Raw genomic sequence first — 22,164 nt, 5'->3', positions numbered from 1 at the left:
AAAATCTTTTTGTTATCTTTGGGAAAGGAGCAGAGGAGTTTGCATTCACTACTATTCCAAGGCAGATAAAACCACATATAGTGCATAAGTATAATGCTCCTATGTTTTACATTTTGACTAAGTGCGGAGGAGGAAAAATATTGGTAGAAAACATCACATTGGCTCTTACACAATCAATAGCTGATCTGAAATTTGCCAACCGGGTTGTTTGGGCTAATAAAAATCAAATAGCAAATATATAGGCTAATAATCAAATGAAAGCTATACTACACACCAATCTAATCATAATCAGCCAATGTCATGAGGCTGAAATGGGATGCCTAAAGGCATCAAAAGAATTTAGGGGAAGAAAATCGAAGTTTCTCATACAAATCAATATTCATTTAGATGTGGACTGCCCAATTGACAAATCTTTGTTTGAGTTTGTCCCAATTTTAGTTGGTGAAAATGATGGTTCTACTCTTAAAACTCATGGTGATCATTTTGTAAAGAAATATTTAGAATTGGAGAATAAAACAAATGAGATTACCAGAACAAGCAATGACTTTTATGATAGTCACCCTATGGATTCTGAGGCCCAATGAAAGGAGAGAAGAATTTTGAGATCTATTTAGAAAGTCTCTGATTGTACTAGTTTCAAAAGTGAGAACCTCAAAAGTGGACCAAAAGAATATAAAACCATTCCAAAAAAGGACATTGCGTTTAAGGTCATAGATGTATGTCTCATGCTTCTAATTCTCATCTTAATATATGGGAAGCTCACCCTTTTGCTTTGACTCAGAGATATCCACGAAACTATGGAAATGCTGGGCCAACCAAATTGTTCTTTGAAAATACAATTCTTGCCAAAAAGGAAATTGGTTTTCAAACTGTTAATTCCTCTACTTGGTTCAAAATAGGCTAAAATTACAAGATGTCTTTGTGTTTCTTCTCTCTGAGGATGAGAGAAAACTTATCTTAAATTACGGACCTTGCCAATTTCCAACTCTTGGTTTTGTTGTTGAGTTGCTGGGGAAGACTAGTGCATGCACCAGAAGAATATTGGACAATTAATTGTCCTCATACCTTGGAGGATGATATCAACCTTTATAGTTTACAACCTTAGAGGAGTATATGGACAGTTTAGTTGAGACAAGTATACTAATCCTAATTCTCTAGAGACACCATTGTAGCATAGAGTTAGACATAACCAAAACAATGAGAGAAGCATCACTTAGAGAAAAGTTTTCAATTCCTAATTATATCAGAGGGTTGAATCAGAAGCTAATTACATCACAAGGAGGACCAATGACTAGAGATTACAAATCTATAAGGTTGATTTGGGATCCTTGTAACTCCAAGAGCATCCTAGATTGTGATTGCTCGAGGACAAGCAATCTTGGGAAGGGCGGACTGTCATGCCCGTGCCAAATTGCTACCAATCGCAGTGCACATAGCTGCACATTTCCAGTGAGTAGGCTATTAAAAAGTGGTGCCAAAATTAATGCCAATAAGGTGGTGCTAGTTTTCATATTAGTGATTTAGAAATAAGAAGTTGTGATGTCCCCACTTTGAAATAGAATTTAATAATAAATAATAATAATAAAATTTAAATTAAGTTAATGAATGGTCAAAAGACATGGAAGGAAAAGTTGTGACTCCCTCAACAATGAGATATAAAAGGGAGAAGAGAACCTCATTTGAGAGGGGGATAATTGCGAAATGAGAAGTGCACATCTGATTTAAATAAGAAGTGTAGGCCTGATTATGAAAGGTTACGTCCCTTTCAAAGGGCAGAAATAATGAAGAGTTGCACTCTTTCAAAAAGATGCTAATGGTGAAAGGGTGTGTCCCTTGCCAAAGGGCATGCATGATGAAGAGGTGTGACCTCTCCCTCACATTGAGAGATACAAAGGAAAGGAATCAAAGCATCCAGGAACATCACCATGGATTGGATCAGATCAGAACTGTTACTAAGTTACAGGCAGTAGCATCTTGGTTCTTGGTGTCATACTTAATTTCATATATATTCATAATACATAGAGGAAATTATAAAGTCTGCTAGCAAGGAATATACATAGAAACTGCCAGGATGGAAAAGAGAGGAGGGAATAAACATGGAGTATTGATCTGAGTCTGCTAGTAAGGTAAGAAAGGAGCACAGGAAGAATCTTCAGGTCTGCCAGAATAGGAAAATAGGAGCAGGCAGCAACAGGTATGTAGACCAATTTTTGTTAGAATATTAAAGTATAGCAGTCAACATATTATGATTATATTAAATCTTATTGATATATCATTAATGGTAACTGTTGTGTATAGTGTTAATCAAATAGAGGGCATTGTCAATGGGCCCTTGGTCTACTGGTGAAGTTGAATGGCTCCAAATGAGCCCACCAGGGATCAAGTCTTGCTGAGTGCAAGGCTCTGACATCATAAGGGATGAGGTTGGGGTTGTGCCCCGGGCAAATTTGGCGGAATGGATACCCCTCAGTCCTTGGCTCTTAGCCGAATAGGTTCAGCCTATTGGCTCGTGCCCCCGTATCGGGTGGCAAAAGATACTTTGTGAAGGCCCTCATTGGGCTGGCAGCTCGCGGGCTTCATGCCCTTGCTGGGCTATCGTGCTCGTAGGTCTGGACCAGGGCATTAATAGATATTAATTTGAGAGACAAATTAGATAAATAATATTAAAATGATAATAGTGTCAGACTGGACGTATAAATATATATCTACACATTAATTCTGGAATACAGAATACAATTAAATTCAGGCTGCACTAAATATTGTAATGTTGTGACTCCATATGATGTAAATAATTTAAGGAATAATAAATTCAATATAATGGAATAATGGCAATAAATGGTTAATACTGATACAAAGATACTAACAGAAAATATTGATGATAACACAATACAAGGCACTAATGTAATATAATGGAATGTGACAATTATATCAGATATAATGGATTATCATAATGTCATGAATTGAATAAATATAATAAATGATTTATTGTAAATGAGGGACTCTCTTAAGTACGCCACTCCATAGTGGATGCCTAACACCTGCCACATGGAACCAAGAGGGGTGAAACATCTACTCTTGGGCTTAAGAGAGAAGGTGGTTGTGATGAGGGGGAACAACGATAGAACACCTTGTTGGGTACGCCACTCCATGATGGATGCCTAACACTTGCCATATGGAACCAAGGGGGATATGGTATTCTGCCCTTGGGCCTAGGAGGGATGGTTTCTTGGACACCCTATCCAACTAATGGACTAAAGGAATTGATTAGTAATTGACTTACAAACTGACTTTATATAATAATCTGATCTCATCTAGGAAATATAATAATCTGATCATATTCAACAAATATAATTCTAACAGTCATTAACATAGCAGATTTGATATCATTTAATATAATTCATATTTCAGTTTAAGTATCATTTCATATATGTTCTCTAATTTTATTGCAAGAAAACAATATACAAAGGTATGCCTATAAAACCCAATTAGTTATTTATAGATTTGGCCAAATTTGGGTTAAATTAAAGCGTAACTAATTAGGGGACATTACAAAAGTAGATTAAATTAAACTATAAGTTATCAAAGCACAGTAGTTGTATGTGAAAGGTAGTGGCTCCTTCAATAATAAGATGCAAAGGGAGATCATTTCATTATAGTGAGGAGATAATCAATGGGAAACATGAAGTGACTTTTCCAGTAAATAATTACAGACAAAGATGACTCAAACGCGCCCCAAGCAAAAATCAAGAGATTTAACTTTGGAAACCCATAACTTCTCATATCAAGTTATTGGACAAAAACCCATAACTTAACCAGAAATCAGAGACAAACATTTAAGGAAATAGCTGCAAATTGGAAGAAGAAACATTGCATAAAATCAAGGAGTCACAAAAATTAAAGATTGAGTTGGAAGAGTTATGGTGCATATTGGAAGATTATGAGGCGTGGAACAATAAGGAAGCAAACAAAAATAAATCTACAAGAAAAGTGTTGAAGAGATGTGAGAAGGTGAAAAAGAATGGTGAGGATAAATATTCATGTTTATTATAACTTTGCTGATAGTCCTGTCATCGGCATGTTACAGTTGAAAAGGAAAGGTATTGGAATGGGAAATTAAGCCCATAGAGAACTCAAATCTCGAACAAGCTTATTTCTTAAGAAAATTATGCATCCCACCATTAACGCTCTTTAAACAGCCATAACTCTTATGTTAAATTGTTGCAGATCATCAATTATTTATTATCATGGCAATTGGACCTGGCCTCTTCACAATTCAATGCTACTTGTGTCTTATCAGAAACATTTTGGGGAGTTTTTTCCTTGATGATTCCAAGGAATGACACTTTATTTACATCCTTAATGAGGCATTCTCCTATGATGACTGCATCCTCCACAGTATCCGCTCACAACTAACAAATTCTATTATATATAAACAACTCTCCTACCTTTGACAGCTTGATAGCCCAAAAAATTGCAGTCAGCTGTAGAAATTCCATGCCGCTCTTAGCACATACGAATCTTCTACATGATGATAAGTCTTCTGCCCTCGGCTGTTGAATACTTCCATGCAACCACAGGTTTGAATCTTGTTTACCACAAACTTGGATTTGAACAGTTTTTCTACATAGACCAGCCAAGCAATCATGGACACACCTAAACTGGCTTTGACGACAACATAGATTCAACAACAAAGAAGGTGCTCTTTGAAGAAAGAAGGGAGATCGAGTAAATATTTTAGTCAAAGTGATGCCTTGGCTCTACAAAAGGCCAATCTTCATCAGCAAAGAAAACATTAAACAGATACACCTCTCACCAATCACCAATCACAAACAATCATTCCTTCTCTTGCCAATCACACCAACAGACTTGTTATGCTCAAAATAGCTACAACAGTAGAAAGATTGTAAAACATTTACATAACACATTTAGTCTAGCTGTTCGGAGTCTTCTCTCAGGTAATAAAATTCTTCTCAAAAGCCTGCATCCCTAGCTTCTTAAAATGCTCTGATACCAAATTGGTGCAGTGAGTCTCTCTACACAGTAGACAAAGAGAAAATAAAAATATACCCAGTAAGACAGTGTACAAGAAAAGATAGTCACATTATATTTTTTTGATCGGTTACAGTCACATTATATTTACATATCTAGAAAGGACCATACAAGAGTCTCCGTTCCCATCTCCTTGATCACCAGACAACTACACTAAGCTTGAGCACTCCCTAAATTATAGACTAGACTCTTGGTGGAGCAACACCACTACTGGACTCCTAAACTCCCATTAACTTTTAAAAATAGTATGTACATGAACAGTTGGACTCAAAGAGTCTAAGTTGTTACAAACAACCACAACAAGAAAAGGGAGCAATCAATTATCTCCTAGTTTAGAGGAACCAGTCTACATCAGGTGGGGTAAATAAATTTTAAATCAAACAAGCTTTGTCAATTCTTGTTTCATTATGGGCTCTACCTTTAGGATTAATTGATCTATATTTTTGCCTCACAGGTTTAGTGTTAGGGAGAACCTCAATTGTATATTGGACCACTTTCTTGTCATAGCCATTTAATTCCTTATAATTTTAGGCTATGACCTTGTCATATTTTGTACCCAAACTGGAAAGTTTTTTTTCTTTAGTTTGTTAAACCCTGGCTAGCATTACTATTTTTCCTAGAGCAATTTCCACATCTCTGTAGTCTTTCTCGTTTGCTATCATATTTCTTTTAATTGCACTTTGGCCATTAGGGTTGAATTGTTGAACAAACTGGAATATTGATAGGGGGGTTGAATAAGTATTCTACTTAAATTCTAAAATTGAAACAGATAATATGCTGATCTTACCTTAATCTTAATTATCCTTGCAAACACAGAAATGAATTGCATAACATAGCCACAAAAGAGACCAAAGATTTTTGTACATGGAAAACCCAATAAGGGAAAAACCACGGAGAGGGTTAACACTCAAGATAATATAACTAGTTATATAAGGTTACAAAATCAGGCTCACTGCCCGAAGAGCTTATTGCTTAGATACAATCGGCTTATTGCCAAAAGAGTGAACTGAGAAAGTTGCATCTATGCATGCATGAAATCAGTTCCAGTTAAAGCTCCGACAATGCACTAACTACTTGCAGTAGATCCAGTTAAGAACTTCTACAAAACGCTTCACCAACTCACTGCAATATACTGACTGTTTGCAGCAGATTCGGTTAAGAACATCTGCAAAACATTTCACCAACTCATTGCACCAATCCTCTCATACTTAACCAACACTTCACCTTTGTCGGATACTATTTCTATTCTTCGCTCATGCTCACTTCTTTGCAACATACTCAATCTTATTCTTCCCAACATATACTTCCACACTTTTTCACTTAAACCTAAGGAGATCTTATATTAATGTATCAATTTGAAAATATACATCAAGTCGGCCTCAAAGATACTTCTCAAAAGAATATTTTAATGATTAGGATACACGCTACAATCACCAAAGCAGAATACCAACACCAGTCTTCAAAGTTGGCCAATCCAAAAATTAACATATCCTCGAAGTACCAAAATAACATGCTACCAGAATGCTGCAATTACCAGAGCACAAAAACGGAACAACCGGATCATAGCTAAGACCAAAAATTCCAGGGCGCAATAATCACGATCCAAGTCAACATTACACGATTCAAGATGTGAAAACCAAAGCACCAAATGATTGTTACTAGAAATCAAATAAACTGGAGCACAATAATCTGCTCATCATAGCATATCTAAACATATAACTGATGCATGACATTCGGAGAACAGCTTCTAGAGCACAAGACTAAATGTCTCAACCAACACCAAAAACTCTCACATCCAGATACTCATGTCCTCGTGATTCTGGGGCAATAATCATATCAAAAACTGTGACAGCAACAACAATTGTAACAACAACGATCTGCAATCTGTAACATACATACCTATCTTCCATTGTGTTGCAACTCAACATATACAACATCTCACATATCAATCCAAACCAATCCGGATCACCAGATTTGACATTAATGACAACTTAGATAAGTAATTCCAACAATCTCCCCATTTGTCATTGATGGCAAAATACTTCAAAAGATTTGTTAGAAAAACTCCCCCTTAGATAGAGCTTCCAAAACCCAAAAAACTCCAAACATCTCCAAAAATTCTCTCCCTTTTACATCAAGGACAAAGGTGGAAAAAAACATAACTTCATTACAAAAATACCTCATCCCCGCTTTTCAAATATCCTCTTTATATTTTTCTTTCAACTCAGGAAGGAAGGTCTTCCATGAGTTCATCGCCAAATGGATACTCAAGCTCAAACTATCATTCTGTACAATTACATCAACTGCATCTGATAAAGAACCAGGAATAGAGATCTTCCACTCACACTTCTTAGCTTCAATGAGAATACCAGAAAAATGCTCTAATCGAGGTTATACAATCTCTTTTACTTTAAAGAATATGCTTACCACATCTTTTTGTTTCTGATAGAATATAAGGTCTGATTGCAAGGAGTTTATCTTTCTTCTCTGCACACCATCAAGATCACTGAAAATATCAAACGCTTTACCCAAGGAACACAATCAGATCCAATAGAGTCAATTTTTGCTTTGAATTGCTCCACATCTGTAGGCCACTGGAAACAATATCTATAAACTTTGCTTGAATCTGCCACACAAACTTTCATATTCCTTATGTCTTTAGATAATCTGTTTTGAGCATATACACATTTCTTTTCTAGATCATCCTAAATATCATCTTTAGCAACCGATGCCTTAACAGATTTCCTTCATTCGATCTTTAAGCACTTCACATGGGACATTCGACAAGATGTCTGTGATACTGTCAGGAGAAATATAGTTCCAGACCAAATGATCAGCTAGAATTTCCTTAATTTGATCCTGATCATAGGAGGGACGTGTTGTGACCTAATCACACATCACTCCATGTTGGCAACAACAATGAGAGAAAACTGAGAGGGGGGGGGGGTGAATCAATTTTCTACCGGATCTACAAACTCAAACACAAATACAAATTTGATAAACTGCAACAACAACAAAGATAAGCAAATTGATAGCACAACACACAACACCAAGATTTTGATGTGGAAAACCTGGTTAAGGGAAAAACCACAGTGGGAACCTACCCATAATAAGATGATACTCTGCAGTAGTATATGAAAATATTACAATGGGGAATGCACCATCATTCAGACACATTGCCTAGAGCTTACAATTTAAGATATAATAACCCAAAAGGCTACAACCCTCAGGGAAGGTTCACTACCTTACAAGAAAGTCTCACTGACTTACAAAATGTTCGGACAACAATCCGAAAACAAATGAACTACAATAACAACATCTGCAAATGCCTGATGACAGTTCCGGTTAAGCACATATGTTTGCTGTGCAACACCAATCTCTGCTCAATCACAATGTCGAAGGATGAATCACTTGTTTGCACATACATCACTCTCTGATAATGCAGACATAACCTTGACACCTAAATTACAAGAATATATCACCTATTTATACAAATCATCAACCTTGACAACAAGGTCGGCTAAACCCTGAACTCACAATTACAAAATTACATCACACGATACAAAGATCAACCACCAGACCAATATAATGATATACATGACATAACATGGACCTAAATCAAATTTCCAAACGCTCATCACCACCAGTAATCACGCCAAGATCAATCGCAACACGCTACACCACCAGGAATACCGCATAACATGAAGAACATCACCGGTTCAGCAAAATCACCAAGAACTCGCACAATGATCAATGCAGATCATCAAAACAAATAGAACACAATTAGGAAACACCAACAAGCACGTTAGAATCATCAGTAACAGCTATACCAACACCACTTATCAAATCTTCATCGATCAACATTTGAACTTCAAGAACACTCAAACAGCAGCAATTGTCACGAAGAAAGATAACTTGCGGAGCACCAAATCATGAACCATCCGAAAGGAGGATACACAAGACCATCCCAAACAATATCCCAAAAAATCAGCTCAAAATCTGATCACACCGGAATATACCGGAGGAAATATTGAACTCTGCAAAACACTGATAAAAAAAACAAACTGCAAAACTAGATCATATGATATGATCAATTAGGCTTTCCGGATCACCAAAACCAATACAGAAGAATATAATGATACTAGAGATACTCCATGCACCAAACCATGATCCCAATAAACCAATCTGCAATCACCGGAGCAGGAATATGTTTTTTGATTAAGGAAAATCAGGTTTTAAGGGACCCGAAACCCGCTTACATAATGATGAGGTAAGCAAAAGAGAAACTAGAAAGAACAGAACAAAGAGAGAAAGGCTGCAAAAGAACAACAGCCAAGGAAAAGAGCAACACAAGGCCAGCGAGAGACTGGCAACCTAAAACCAGATTACATATCAGATGAAAATCTTTATAGTCTCTTCCGCATCCTTGACCAGCATCATCATCGCATTAGCTGCCTCTTTCAGTTCTTTGTTTTTCTGCATCTGTTGATTGTCTTTGGTCTTCAACTCCAGCTCACTAGTATTTTGCCTAGTTCTGCGTCTGGAGGATTGTAGAACAGAACTAGAGGCCGGCTCGTCATCAATGATCACCGTTTCTTTATTCTGCTTGTTGTTATGCTCCATGAATTTCTTAAAAACATTCTCAGTTTTTTGAATCCGATTGTTTATCAGACCATTATCAACCTCACCCTTTTCTTTGATAATTCTCACATCTTCAAGATGCTTCAAATCTCCTTTAATAATGTCTTTTTCCGGCCAGTTCAGAATTTCTTCTTCGTTCTTTGCATCACTAGTATCCTCCGCATCATCCTCTTTACCTTTAATGTTGGTATCCTTAATCAAATACTCAATTTTATAATCCATGTCTCTCTGTTTATTTTGAATGCTAGAGATGTTATCAATCACCCATTACTGAAAATTGAACATTTCCAGGGTACTATTTCTGGCAGCATTCAGAATGGATTCCGCGTTCTCCATAACCGGGGCAGAGTCCACAGACCTAGGGTTTCCCTCCTCCATGCTGTGCTGAACATCATCCCTGTTATCCGAGACATAGGGATTATCCTTCGCCTCTGGCTCTTCAACATCCTCTTTTCTTTGCTCATCCCCTTCCTCGCTCTCAACCTCCTCCTGCTCATTCTCCGCCTCTTCTTCCACCTCCTTCCCCTGTTCCTGCTCAGAACTAGCATTCTCTTCCGTGTCTTCTTTAGCTTCATCACTAACCCTCAATTTCTTATGCAGAGGAAGATTAGAAGAATCTTCATCAGAATCAGAGCCATCATAACCCTCGGAAATGTGGGCATTCTCCACAAAGGGGTCTTCCCTATTAGCCCTAGCTTTACCTTTCAGATGCTCATATATTAACAAAATAAGGCCTTGGCGAGCAATGGGGTAGGATTTAGGTTTCTTGGCATGGTCGGCCAGGCTATCGTTAAACATCAATGACAACAACATATCCTAGCAGCTGACACTCCATTCCAAATGGGGACCACCCTACTTTTTAGGCCCTCTTGGTCTTTGGTTTTGGTTTTTGGGTCTTTTCGCGGCAGTCTCGTTAGTCCTTTGAGTTTGCAAGTGTTTGGGGGTCAGTTTGATCAAGTTTGCATCTCGTTTGATTAAATTTGGCCAAGTCTGGAGCCTGTTTTGTTTGTTTTAGGGTTTCATCCTTCAAACTTGGATTTAAGGCATTTCCTTTAGGGTTTTGGAAAAACTGAATGTTGCATTGGAATCAGGACCCTTTAAGGAACCTGCTCGTGAAATTTGAGCGAATTCTGAGCAATTTTCTATTTTTAGAAAGTTACTATTTTTTAGGGATTTCATTGCCTCCCGGATTGGTCTAAGTTTGCTAAAAATCAAACTTACTACTTTTAGTAATTTCTATTTTTAGTAAGTTTCTAGTTTTAGTGTCTCTACGTCCAGTTTTGCCTTAACTCTAACATTTTGAAACACTTTCTATTTTTGGAAAGTCTATTTGTGGCAGATTCTTCGCAGGCAGACACTGAAGACTGAGCATTCCTGAACACTCCTAAATCTGGAAAGTCAAAAAGCAAGCTAATGGATAAAAAAATGGCGAAGTATGGGTTCACATTCCAGAAGTGGAAAATATGGAAATCACTTCAATTCCCAAAATGGCATCCTGATCATGGAAAATGTTCAAAATTGACTTAAAAAGTTTGGAAAGAAGCAAGTCAAATTCCTTCATGTAGTGGAAATAGCGCCTGAGTTAGGGTGTTGGGTGCCAAAATCAAGGTGCCACGGACAAGTCAAAAAGATGAAATTCCTTGACACTGGCAAAATAGCCCCCAAGATGGTTTTGGGGCGCCAAAACCAAGGCACCATGGAAAACTTGAAAAATTCCAAAATTCCTCCTTAGTAGCAAATTTGCGCCCAAGATCAGGTATGGGCATTGAAAAGAGTGTGTCATGGAAAACCAAGGAAAATGAAAATTCCTTCATCAAGGTAAAATGGTGCCCAAAGTCAGCCTAGGGCGCCAAATGAAGGAGGTTATGGTAAAGGTATGCCAAGTGACAATTCCTCCACCAAGGTGATTTAGCGCTCAGGTGCAATTGAGGGCACTAAAAGGAGGTGGTCAAGGAAACAACCAAAAAGTCAAAATTTCCACCACATGGTGAAAATGGTGCCCAAGTGTGCAAAAGGGTGCTAGAATGAGTATGCCATGGAAAGTTGGCAAATGATGAAATTCCTCCATGACATGATGATTTCCACGCCCAAGTTCAAAAAGATGAAATTTTTCGAGGCAAAGAAATTGAAGGTCAGGTATGAACTGAAAAAGAAAATTCCCCTAAGGAAATTTTTTGAAAAAATCCATTTTTCAGGCATCAAAATTATCCAAATTTCAATTGTTTTTCAGATTTGGATTTGTGAGAGAATTTTCTCTCCTTGACCCTAGAACCCTAATTTTGGAAAGTTCCGAAAAAATAGATGTCGAAAATTGATGAAAATCTCCTCTTGAGCAAGGAAAGTTCAAAACTTCAAAGAAAATTCTTCATGAATCAAATTTTCTCTCTCCTAAAGTTTTCTCTCTCCTAGGGTTGTTCGCCAAGTGGATAAAAGTAAAAAATCTCAAGTAAATCTTCAAATATCCTTCCAAAATTCAAAAATGGAAAAATCAGGGAGTTGGCAACAAAGGAGAATATTCCAAGTTATGACGCATAACTCAAGGCATTTATGGAAAATTCCATTTTGAAACTCAATGATGATGGTGGAGCCCGTTTGCATGGCATGTTGAAGAGGCAAGTATGATGCATCATTAAAGTATCTGCCAATTTTTGGTCTTTTGCCAACTTGGTAAGTTGGTGGAGGAATTCTATTTAAGCAAGCAAATGCAATTCATTTTTCACGTGCGAATTTGTAGAAAAGGTTAAAGTTGGAGAGGTGGCAAAGGTCAGGTTTGAAGAATTTCTTATTTCTTTTTTCAGAAGTTGATCGCGGAGGTTTTATTTTATTCCTAATTAGGAATTATCCAGCTGGAAATTCTTCTCCGTCATTCTATTTCATTCCTAGCAATAATTTTAATGTTGATTTATTTTTGGTTATGTAGGAATGGCAGAGTCAAGTAAGGCAACGACTATTTCCAGACAGGCACAGATCAAGGTTGAGATGAAAGGATTCCTTCCAGAATCCAAGATGATGTCCAGGTAGAAAGAAATCAGCGACACAAATCTGGGGACTTTCAACTTGGTTGCTTTCCTGATCAGGATGTTTGGAACAGCCGGACATAATTCATCACCTATTGCTGCCAAGATTGTTAAGAGCGGAATTGTTGCAGCAACAGGTTTCCCTTCATCTATTCAATGTCCAGAGTTGATCCTGGAATGTGCGAAACATACAAGTGGGAGAGAAGGACTATTTCAACGGAGAGTGGAAAGCTTTTGGCCAACCTGACTCCGGAGGCTATTGGTGAAACCTTTGGGATTCCATCACATCATTCCATGACTTACAAGACTACGGAGAGAGCTAAGGCGGTATACGATGCAGGTCTTGATAGATGTGCTGAAATCAGCAACAAGAGCTGGTTGCAGAAGCCAAGGCCTCACATCTCCAAGATGCCAAAGCAACTCACCATTTTTGAGTTCAAACAAGAGTATGTGGACTTGATGATGATGTTGCAGAATTATGGGGTGTTCACTGTCAAATACTTGTTAGCGAGAACAACAATTCTAATGTCTAGTTTCACATGATCTTTCTTTGCCAGAAAATCCTCAATAGGGTCAAATTGAGAACCAATCAAAACCATCCGATCAACTTCAGTGTTTTGTTTCCTAGGAATTGCTTGAAAATTTATGCCTTGCAATAATTTTTTGCAGATTCCAAACTCTCTATATTTAGGCCTTCCTTAATGAGCTTTTGTTATGCATTGTGATCTTGCTTTATGACTAACTTTGAATCACCTTAGGCTTGCAATGGTTTGATCTCTTTCTTCTCAGCAAACTTTAGCCCATGAACCAATGTGTGTCATATGCTGCAACATTGTTAGTGCAGTTGAATCCAATCTATAATACTTCCATTACTTGTCTCCTTTATAGGAAACTAGGGAAACACCAACCCTTGCTCCAATTTTACTCTTGGCACCATCAAAATACAATTTTTACATCCCTGAACTTTCTAAAATCTATTTTGAAACCTTTGGAATGAAAGTTTTTTCTTTATGTATCATATAGGTTCCCATGCTAGTGGCATCGAAGGCATAAGGATTAGAGGTTAAAGTTTCACCAACCCATTCATCTAGTTGGTCATCTAAGACAGGAATTTGATTCTCATGAACATAAAAGTTTGATGAAGAGAGCTCCTCTTCGGCTACTGAGGTACGCTTAGAATCAGTTTTAGCTTGGGGCTCATGCTCAACATGATGTACAGCAATGGGTTTTGCTGGAATCTTGACTTGGTACTGTACTTTATGCTTAAAAAACATGAGTCCAATCCAAAGATAAATAACCCCCAAATTTTGCTATGAAGTCTCTAGACAAGTAAAGTCCAAACATATGACTGGGATTTCTATGACAACCATAACTTGAGGCACAGTTCCATTTGGACATGCATAAAGAGTGAGATGCATGTTTCTCATGATTCCATGGTATCAACAAGATTACCATCTAATTGTGGTCTTCCTCTCTCTATGGGTTTGTAAGTTAAACCTAAAGCATCTGCTAGCTTTTTTAGGCATTATATGGCACTAACCTTTGAGTCTTTAAAGAGGTACCAGTGACTAGAGTAAGATAAAACTGTAGAACATGTAGAACACAGGTTTAGTACTAAGAGGGTGAATCAGTAGTAAATAAAACTTTTAAAGTCTTATCCAATTAATCTTTTTCACAAACTTATTCAAAGCTTTTAATATGAATTCTGAAATGGAAACACCAAACTGAAACCTAAAAAAGATAGACCACATGAAGACACCAATGCACAAGTGATTACGTGGAAACCCAAGATGGGAAAACCACGGTGAGAAATGCTGCTAGGATCTACTGTCCTAATCCAGCCTCACAGTTAAAACTTCAAATACAATGTTTAAGGTCACCAAACCCCTATCTATATGAGCACCAACTCAATCAAAGTTCTTATGAGAGCACCAACTCTCCAAATACACAATACAGTTATTTAAGCACCAACTCCAGAAATAACTCTGTTACATGGTATGTTTATATTCAGATCAACTATACCAATGAATTCCACCAATCTGAAACATTAAGACAGAAAAATATACTAAATGTAACAAGTTTTAATGTCAATAGACTCTGTATAACTGCAAGATAATGCAGTGAAACCAATACTGAAAATTAGTGTGTTTCTGTATTTCTGAAAACAAATAAAGATCTGCAACTAGAACTTTGTTTACTGTCTTCAACCTCCAAATAATCCTGTTCACATAACTTGATCACAACTTCAACAAATCAGTACAAATGATATTTGACACTGCTGACTCTGTTCTCAACCTGATTCAACAAACACTTATACAGAATTCTGGAATCTGATTTTCAACAACAAAACAGACTACGAATGGCTGCTAATGATGAACCTGATTGCTATTTAATTTGTCAAAAATTGAACAAACACAGTATACCTCTCTTTTTCTTCAGAACTTAAGAAAGCCTCCAGTACTTGCTCACTTACATATCTTTGCCATTCGATGCTACATAATCAAACTCTCATCACATTGAACTACAAATATATAACCATCAATCAGGTATAGATGGTTAAGAAACAAGTTATAACTTCTTGTAAGTTGTAACCATCTTCCTTCTAGTTATAACTGTCCTCAACTAATAACTGCTAACTAATTCCAAGCAATTGAAACTCTTGTCTTAAGACATTGAAGCCTTTTATCATTCCTATCAAAACTGATATTCTTCATTTGTAATATTAGTGTGTAAAATTCCTTGCTTAGATTTGACTATGATGGAATGTATTTGCCCAGATTATATACAAATGTTTAATTCAATTTTACAAGTCACCTAGGAATTCAAGACAACACCTGTCTTTCCAGAATTAACTATTCATAGATTTTAGCAGTTTGCCTAAGAATAATATAGATTCTGTCATTCCAGAATTAACCTCTGTAGTATTTTTGTCTGTCATTAAATAACAAGCCATTAGGAATTTGATGGTGCACCTGCTAATTTGTTGGGACTATTTGCGCTGTTTCTGAGTCGCGTTTTCTCCGTGGATGCAGTGCTGACGGGTATAAACAAATTCCGCAGGGACACGACCTGGGTAGTGGATTCCATGCGAACAGAAAGAACTATTAGCACACTATACCTGATATCGGGTCTTCCGGAAATGTAAGAAACCTGGCACTGTTTCCAAGCCCGAAGGTATGAATAGAGTTGGCGACTCCCTGTGTGTCTTTCTTCCAACGTCCGTCTTCGGGGAAAGTTATTTTCCGTCACTGTTTGACTACAGACACCCGAAACCACACTCGGGAATATTACACACGCGGATTTGGAGTTAATACACAGTTTCCCGCACCCTGTTGACGCCAATGTAAGGTTACGTGTCCAATAGCAACGCCTCTCTGGTCCACGGCTTTCACACCCACGAATCCACCAATAGGTTAGTATCTTTGACGAAAGGTGACTGTAATCCGAATCTTGTCTTAATCTTACAGGTTGTATCTCCTCTTTCGTACTTGTTTTCTTTCCATAAAACCTTCGATGCCCTCCATCGATCATGCCCATTCTTTATTAAGACCACTTTGGTAGTTACAATCCCGTAATAGTTAAAGTTAATTACGGTTGTAAGCAAATACATGAAAATATTAATTATTTATACAAATGAATGGAGAAATTTATATAAACTAATTAATATATTCGATACTTTTATTATTCATATATTAGGGGGACATGACAGTCTCCCCTGCCTCGTGTTGTTTGCCCTCAAGCAACTCCAAAACTCTTTCATTTTCCCAGGTGGCATTGTCCTGCGGCAAATTTTTCCATTTGATGAGATATTCTCTGATGATTCTGTTCCGCAGTTTCCTGTCCCGTGTTTCCAGAATTACTTCTAGTATCATTTCGAGCTTCCCTTCATCATTCAAAGGAGGTAAATCTGCAGACACGAACACTTGCTGTCCCAGGGCCTTCTTGAGACAAGACACATGAAATACATTGTGTATCTTACTATCCACTTGTAAATCAAGTTCATAGGCAACTGTACCAATCTTCCAGACTACCTGATAGGGACCATAAAACCGAGGTTTTAATTTTTCAGACCCACTACACTTGAGAGAAGATTGCCGATAAGGTTGTAACTTGAGAAATACCAAATCTCCCACTTCAAAATAGTGTTCAACTTGCTTTTTATCTGCATAGATTTTTTGTTGATTCTGAGCACATTGCAAATTTTCCTTAAGAGCGGACAAAATGTCTTGGCTTTCTAGAAGCCAATCACGAGTTTTAGGTACATTGCTTTGTTCAAAGGCAAGGTCAAGAAAAGAGAGGACATCATAGCCATATAATGCTTTGAAAGGAGACATACCAATTGACATATGAAAGGTAGTATTATAACAATATTCACCCAAATATAAGCAACGAACCCAAACCTTCTAATGTCCGGCTACATAGTTACGAAGATAACCTTCAATCCATTTATTCACTATTTCCGTCTGCCCATCGGTTTGCGGATGATAGCTGGTGCTATGATTCAACTCTGTACCTGTCAATCTGAAAAGCTCCCCACAAAATATGCTAAAAAATCTGCTATCTCTATCACTAATAATATTCTTCGGTAAGCCATGTAATCGGAAAACCTCTCTGAAGAATAACTCTACAATCTGTACTGCTGTAAATTCTGTAGTGATAGGAAAGAAGTGTGCAAATTTAGTTAATCTATCAACCACGACAAATATACAATCTTTACCTTGAGATTTCGGTAAATCTATGATGAAATCCATGGATATGCTGATCTAGTATAGGTAGTGGCTGTAACAAACCGACAGGATGCGTTTGTTCTGCTTTATTTTGCTGACAAGTGGTGCATTCCTTGACATAGCGTAGGACATCATTTTTTAAACCTTTCCAAGTGAACCTTTCCCTTACCTGACGATACGTTTTGAAGTATCCTGGATGCCCTGCTAGAGAAATGTCATGCATAGATTGAAGGATTTTTTCTTTCAACTTCGATCCTGGAGTTAAATAAATCCTGTCCTTGTAATAGATAATATCATTAACAATTTTATATTTATCATCCTGTATATTACCATCTAGCAATTCACATGCAAAAGAATCTTTTGAATACTTGACCAACAATAAACATTTCCAATCAGCTGTTACAACAGATAAAGCATTGATTTCAGGCCTTTTAGATAAAGCATCGGCTACCACATTATTTTTACCTTTTACATATTCAATCTCAAAGTCGTAAGCTTGAATTTTACTGATCCACTTCTGTTGCCCGTCATTTAAATCTTTTTGACCCAAGAAATATCTTAGACTATTATGGTCAGTTTTCACCACAAATCTGCTCCCAACCAAATACTGTCTAAATTTTGTCAAAGCATGCATGATTGCCAACATTTCTTTATCATAGATGGAATATAATTTCTCAAGTTTATTGAGTTTCCTGCTTTCATAGACTATAGGGTGTTTGTTTTGCATTAAAACTGCTCCTATTCCATCACCAGAAGCATCACATTCTAATACAAAAGGCTGATTAAAATCTGGAAGAGCAAGTATTGGACAAGAACTCATTACCTCTTTAAGCTTCTCAAATACCTGTTGAGCTTCCTCAGTCCATTTGAATGCTCCCTTTTTGGTAAGATCTGTCAAGGGTGCCCCAAGTTGTGAAAAGCCTTTGACAAACCTTCTGTAATAAATGCATAACCCAAAGAATCCCCTTAGCTCCGTAAGGTTTTGAGGTGGTGGCCAATCCAAAATGGCTTTTATCTTTTCTTGATGAACGTGTACCCCTGTTGCACTGATCATATGGTACCCTTGTTGCACTGATCATATGCCCTAAATACAAAATTTCAGTCATTTCAAATTCACATTTAGACGCCTTGGCATACAGTGATTGTGATTCCATAATACCCAAGACTATATCAATATGTTTCAAATGCTCTTCCCAAGTTTTGCTATAAATCAGTATATCATCAAAAAAGACTAGCAAAAATTTTCTTAACTGTTTGTTAAAAATATGATTTATATAGGACTGAAATGTGGTCGGAGCATTTGTTAAACCAAACGGCATAACCAAGAATTCATAATGGCCATAATGACAATAGAAAGCAGTTTTATGAATGTCTTGTTCTCTTAATTTAATCTGATGATACCCTGACCTCAAATCAATTTTAGAAAAATAGATAGCACCATGCAATTCATCCAACAATTCATCAATTCGAGGAATTGGATACCTGTTTTTTATTGTTTTCTTGTTAAGAGCTCTGTAATCAATACACATCCGAAGAGTTCCATCCTTCTTTTTGACCAACACTACAGAGGAGGCAAAAAGACTAGAACTAGGTCTAATGTGCCCCATATCCAATAATTCCTTAATTGCTTTTTCTATTTCATCCTTGAATGTTTTAGGATGTCTATAAGGAGTAGTAATCATTGGTTTAGCACCTTCTTCTAATTCAATAGTGTGTTCAAAACCTCTATCCGGTGGGACTCCTGGAGGAATATCATTAAAAACCAAATGATGTGAATCCAATACTGTTAACAAATCAGCTTGATAAGATTTAGATTCAAAACCTGATACCTTGTTGGAAACCAAACGTTGTGCTGACCATGCCACATCTCCATGTCTGAAAATAGCTTCCATTCTTTTGGCACTGATGATCCTGGGCCCACTGTTAGACATACCACGAAGGACTACCTTCTTATCATCAATTTTAAAAGAGAATTCCATTCTTTTAAAGTCTGTGTATATTCATGTAATGTTTCCATCCACTGTATGCCCAAGACAACATTAGTGTCAGCCAAATCAATTACGTAGAAATCATTAGTAACAGTGTAATTGCCAAGAGTAATATTCAATTTAGGAACTTTATGAGTGCTAGACAAATTGGTTCCACCTGCTACTCTAACATCAAATCCTTCATGTTTTTCTGTATGCAACCCACGTTTTTCCACAAGTGCTGCATCTATAAAATAATGTGTAGAACCACTATCAAGCATAACAATTACATGTTGTCCATTCAAAACTCCTCTAACTCTGAAAATATTATAATGTGGGGTTCCTGTCATGGATGCTATTACTCCTTTTCTTTGTTTGGTACCTGTTTCTGTTTCAGTGTTCTGAGGTGCTCGTTCTATGTTAGGATCAGCATTCTCGTCATCCTCACTGTCAGACATAACCTCAATATAATGAATTTTCCCTTTCCCTAAACATCTGTGTCCAGGCTGCCATGCTTCTCTACAACTGAAACATAGTTTTTTCCTTCTAAGCTCTTCTCTGTCCTCTTTATCTAGCTTGTTTTTAGGGAAATCATCTTTGTTGAAAGGTTGTTTGTCTTTTTCCGGTTTAGGAGATGGTCCTTTGTTAAAAAGTTTTCCTTTTGAAGATGGTTCCAATTCTCTTGCTCTTTTGATAGCTGTTTGTAAAGTAGGAGGGTTTAAGGATTTAACCCACCCTTTAAGGGAATCAGACAATCCATCTATAAATATCACAATCTTGTGTCTTTCAGAAATTTCAGTAACTAAGATAGCCAATTTTTCAAATTCAGATATATATTGTTCAACAGCTCCGGTTTGCTTAAGTTGAGTCAAATCCTTAAGATGTAATTCAGGATCTTTAGAATCAAACCTATCAATAAGTTTCTCAGTGAACTCGACATAAGTGCCTATCAAATGATGACCTAAGGTAATTTGTTCGTGATGCCACCATTCATGTGCTACATCGTCAAGATGTAACGAAACATATTTAATTGCCTCTTCTTCCAACATGAGATTTAATTGGAAGTATGTATCTAATTTTTGCACCCAAGCCCGAGCAGTTGTCTTACCTGAACCATCAAAATAAGGAATGGACATTTTTCCAATTTTTCTTTGTAATTCATTGTTATTTCCCCTCTGTCCTCTTGGCCTATGTTTCATTCTGAAGTCTAAATATTCTCTAAATCTCATTGTTGATCGGAATTCTCCACCTGAGTCTAACCAATCCTGATGTATTTCTGCCTGTATTTCTCTTATTGTTGGTTCATGTTCAGGTGGTTGGTTTCTAGCCGTAAATGTGGGCATAAATGGTCTAGTTGTTCCTGTTCTTTCTGGCTGATTATTGACTGACTGTTCATCTCTACCCCCATTATTTCCCCCATTATTTTGATGTTGATTATTCTGCCTTCCATTATTTTGGTGCTGATTTATATTATTGGCCATAAACTGGGTCATCAAATTGGTCATTCTGTTAACATTATCTTTCATATCTTGCTGACTTCTGATTAATGCAGCCAACAGATCCCTATTGTTATTTGGGTCTCCCATGTTGGTTTCAAAGATAATTTCTTCGTCAGTTTCTGTGTGGCTATCCTCGATTTCAAACGGAATAGACGTACTACTCTGCGCTAAAGGAGAGTTTGTAAATCTGTTTTGACGGGCCCTAGTACTTCGGAAATTATAATTTCCTTGGTGCATGCTCAGCTGTGCATTAAATTTTCTGAAAAATACCCTACAGACTGGCAGGATTTAAAGCTCTGATACCACTATAAAATTCCTTGCTTAGATTTGACTACGATGGAATGTATTTGCCTAGATTATATACAAATGTTTAATTCAATTTATCAAGTCACCTAGGAATTCAAGATAACACTTGTCTTTCCAGAATTAACTATTCATAAATTTTAGCAGTTTGCCTAAGAATAATATAGATTCTGTCATTCCAGAATTAACCTCTGTAGTATTTTCGTCTGTCATTAAATAACAAGCCATTAGGAATTTGATGGTGCACCTGCTAATTTGTTGTGACTATTTGCGCTGTTTTTGAGTCGCGTTTTCTCTGTGGTTGCAGTGTTGATGGGTATAAACTAATTCCGCAGGGACACGAACTGGGTAGTGGATGCCACGCGAACAGAAAGAACTGTTAGCACACTATACCCGATATCGGGTCTTTCGGAAATGTAAGAAACCTGGCACTGTTTCCAGGCCCGAAGGTATGAATAGAGTCGGCGACTCCCTGTGCGTCTTTCTTCCAACGTCCGTATCCGGGGAAAGTTATTTTCCGTCACTGTTTGACTGCAGACACCCGAAACCACACTCGGGAATATTACACGCGCGGATTTGGAGTTAATACACAGTTTCCCGCACCTTGTTGACGCCAATTTCAGGTTACGTGTCCAATAGCAACGCCTCTTTGGTCCACGGCTTTCACACCCACGAATCCACCAATAGGTCAGTATCTCTGACGAAAGGTGACTGTAATCCGAATCCTGTCTTACTCTTACAGGTTGTTTCTCCTCTTTCGTACTTGTTTTCTTTCCATAAAACCTTCGATGCCCTCCATCGATCATGCCCATTCTTTATTAAGACCACTTTGGTAGTTACAATCCTGTAATAGTTAAAGTTAATTACGGTTGTAAGCAAATACATGAAAATATTAATTATTTATACAAATGAATGGAGAAATTTATATAAACTAATTAATATATTCGATACTTTTATTATT

The 22,164-nt window shown here is 37.2% G+C and overlaps 2 protein-coding genes across 15 annotated transcripts in view; one reads left to right on the top strand and one right to left on the bottom strand.

Moving 5' to 3' along the window:
• LOC131079503 (lysine-specific demethylase JMJ30) overlaps positions 1–22,164 on the top strand; it is a 153,752-nt gene that overhangs the window by 5,624 nt on the left and 125,964 nt on the right. The window contains exons 2-3 of one of the 14 annotated variants that reach the window (XM_059219896.1): positions 21,511–21,652; positions 21,741–21,890. The exons of 11 other annotated variants lie outside the window; for them this stretch is intronic. The gene's annotated coding sequence lies outside the window, so the exon portion shown is untranslated. Of the gene's footprint in view, positions 1–21,510; positions 21,891–22,164 lie in introns of all 14 variants that reach the window. 2 more of the 14 variants (XM_059219895.1, XM_059219898.1) reach the window with 2 other exon arrangements.
• Positions 17,111–20,744, bottom strand: LOC131875172 (uncharacterized). The gene is made up of 6 exons (XM_059219208.1): positions 19,784–20,744; positions 19,580–19,648; positions 19,128–19,424; positions 18,258–18,505; positions 17,498–18,041; positions 17,111–17,355 (listed from the first exon to the last, which is right to left on the bottom strand). The coding sequence occupies exons 1-6, from the start codon at positions 20,742–20,744 to the stop codon at positions 17,111–17,113; spliced, it is 2,364 nt and encodes a 787-aa protein (XP_059075191.1).

The sequence above is a fragment of the Cryptomeria japonica genome, chromosome 4 (genome assembly GCF_030272615.1).
Source record: "Cryptomeria japonica chromosome 4, Sugi_1.0, whole genome shotgun sequence".
In the NCBI taxonomy this organism is placed as follows: domain Eukaryota; kingdom Viridiplantae; phylum Streptophyta; class Pinopsida; order Cupressales; family Cupressaceae; genus Cryptomeria; species Cryptomeria japonica.
Note: the sequence above shows the minus strand (reverse complement) of the source record. Positions and strands in the feature narration are given on the sequence as shown.

Excerpts from the sequence above, each read along its gene's own strand:
- LOC131875172 (XM_059219208.1), bottom strand. The coding sequence starts at position 20,744 with ATGCCCACATTTACGGCTAGAAACCAACCACCTGAACATGAACCAACA. Across the intron at positions 19,649-19,783 it reads GAACACTGAAACAGAAACAG|ATGCAGCACTTGTGGAAAAA; the intron begins GTACCAAACAAA and ends ATTATTTTATAG. Across the intron at positions 19,425-19,579 it reads ATTTGATGTTAGAGTAGCAG|ACTTTAAAAGAATGGAATTC; the intron begins GTGGAACCAATT and ends GAATATACACAG.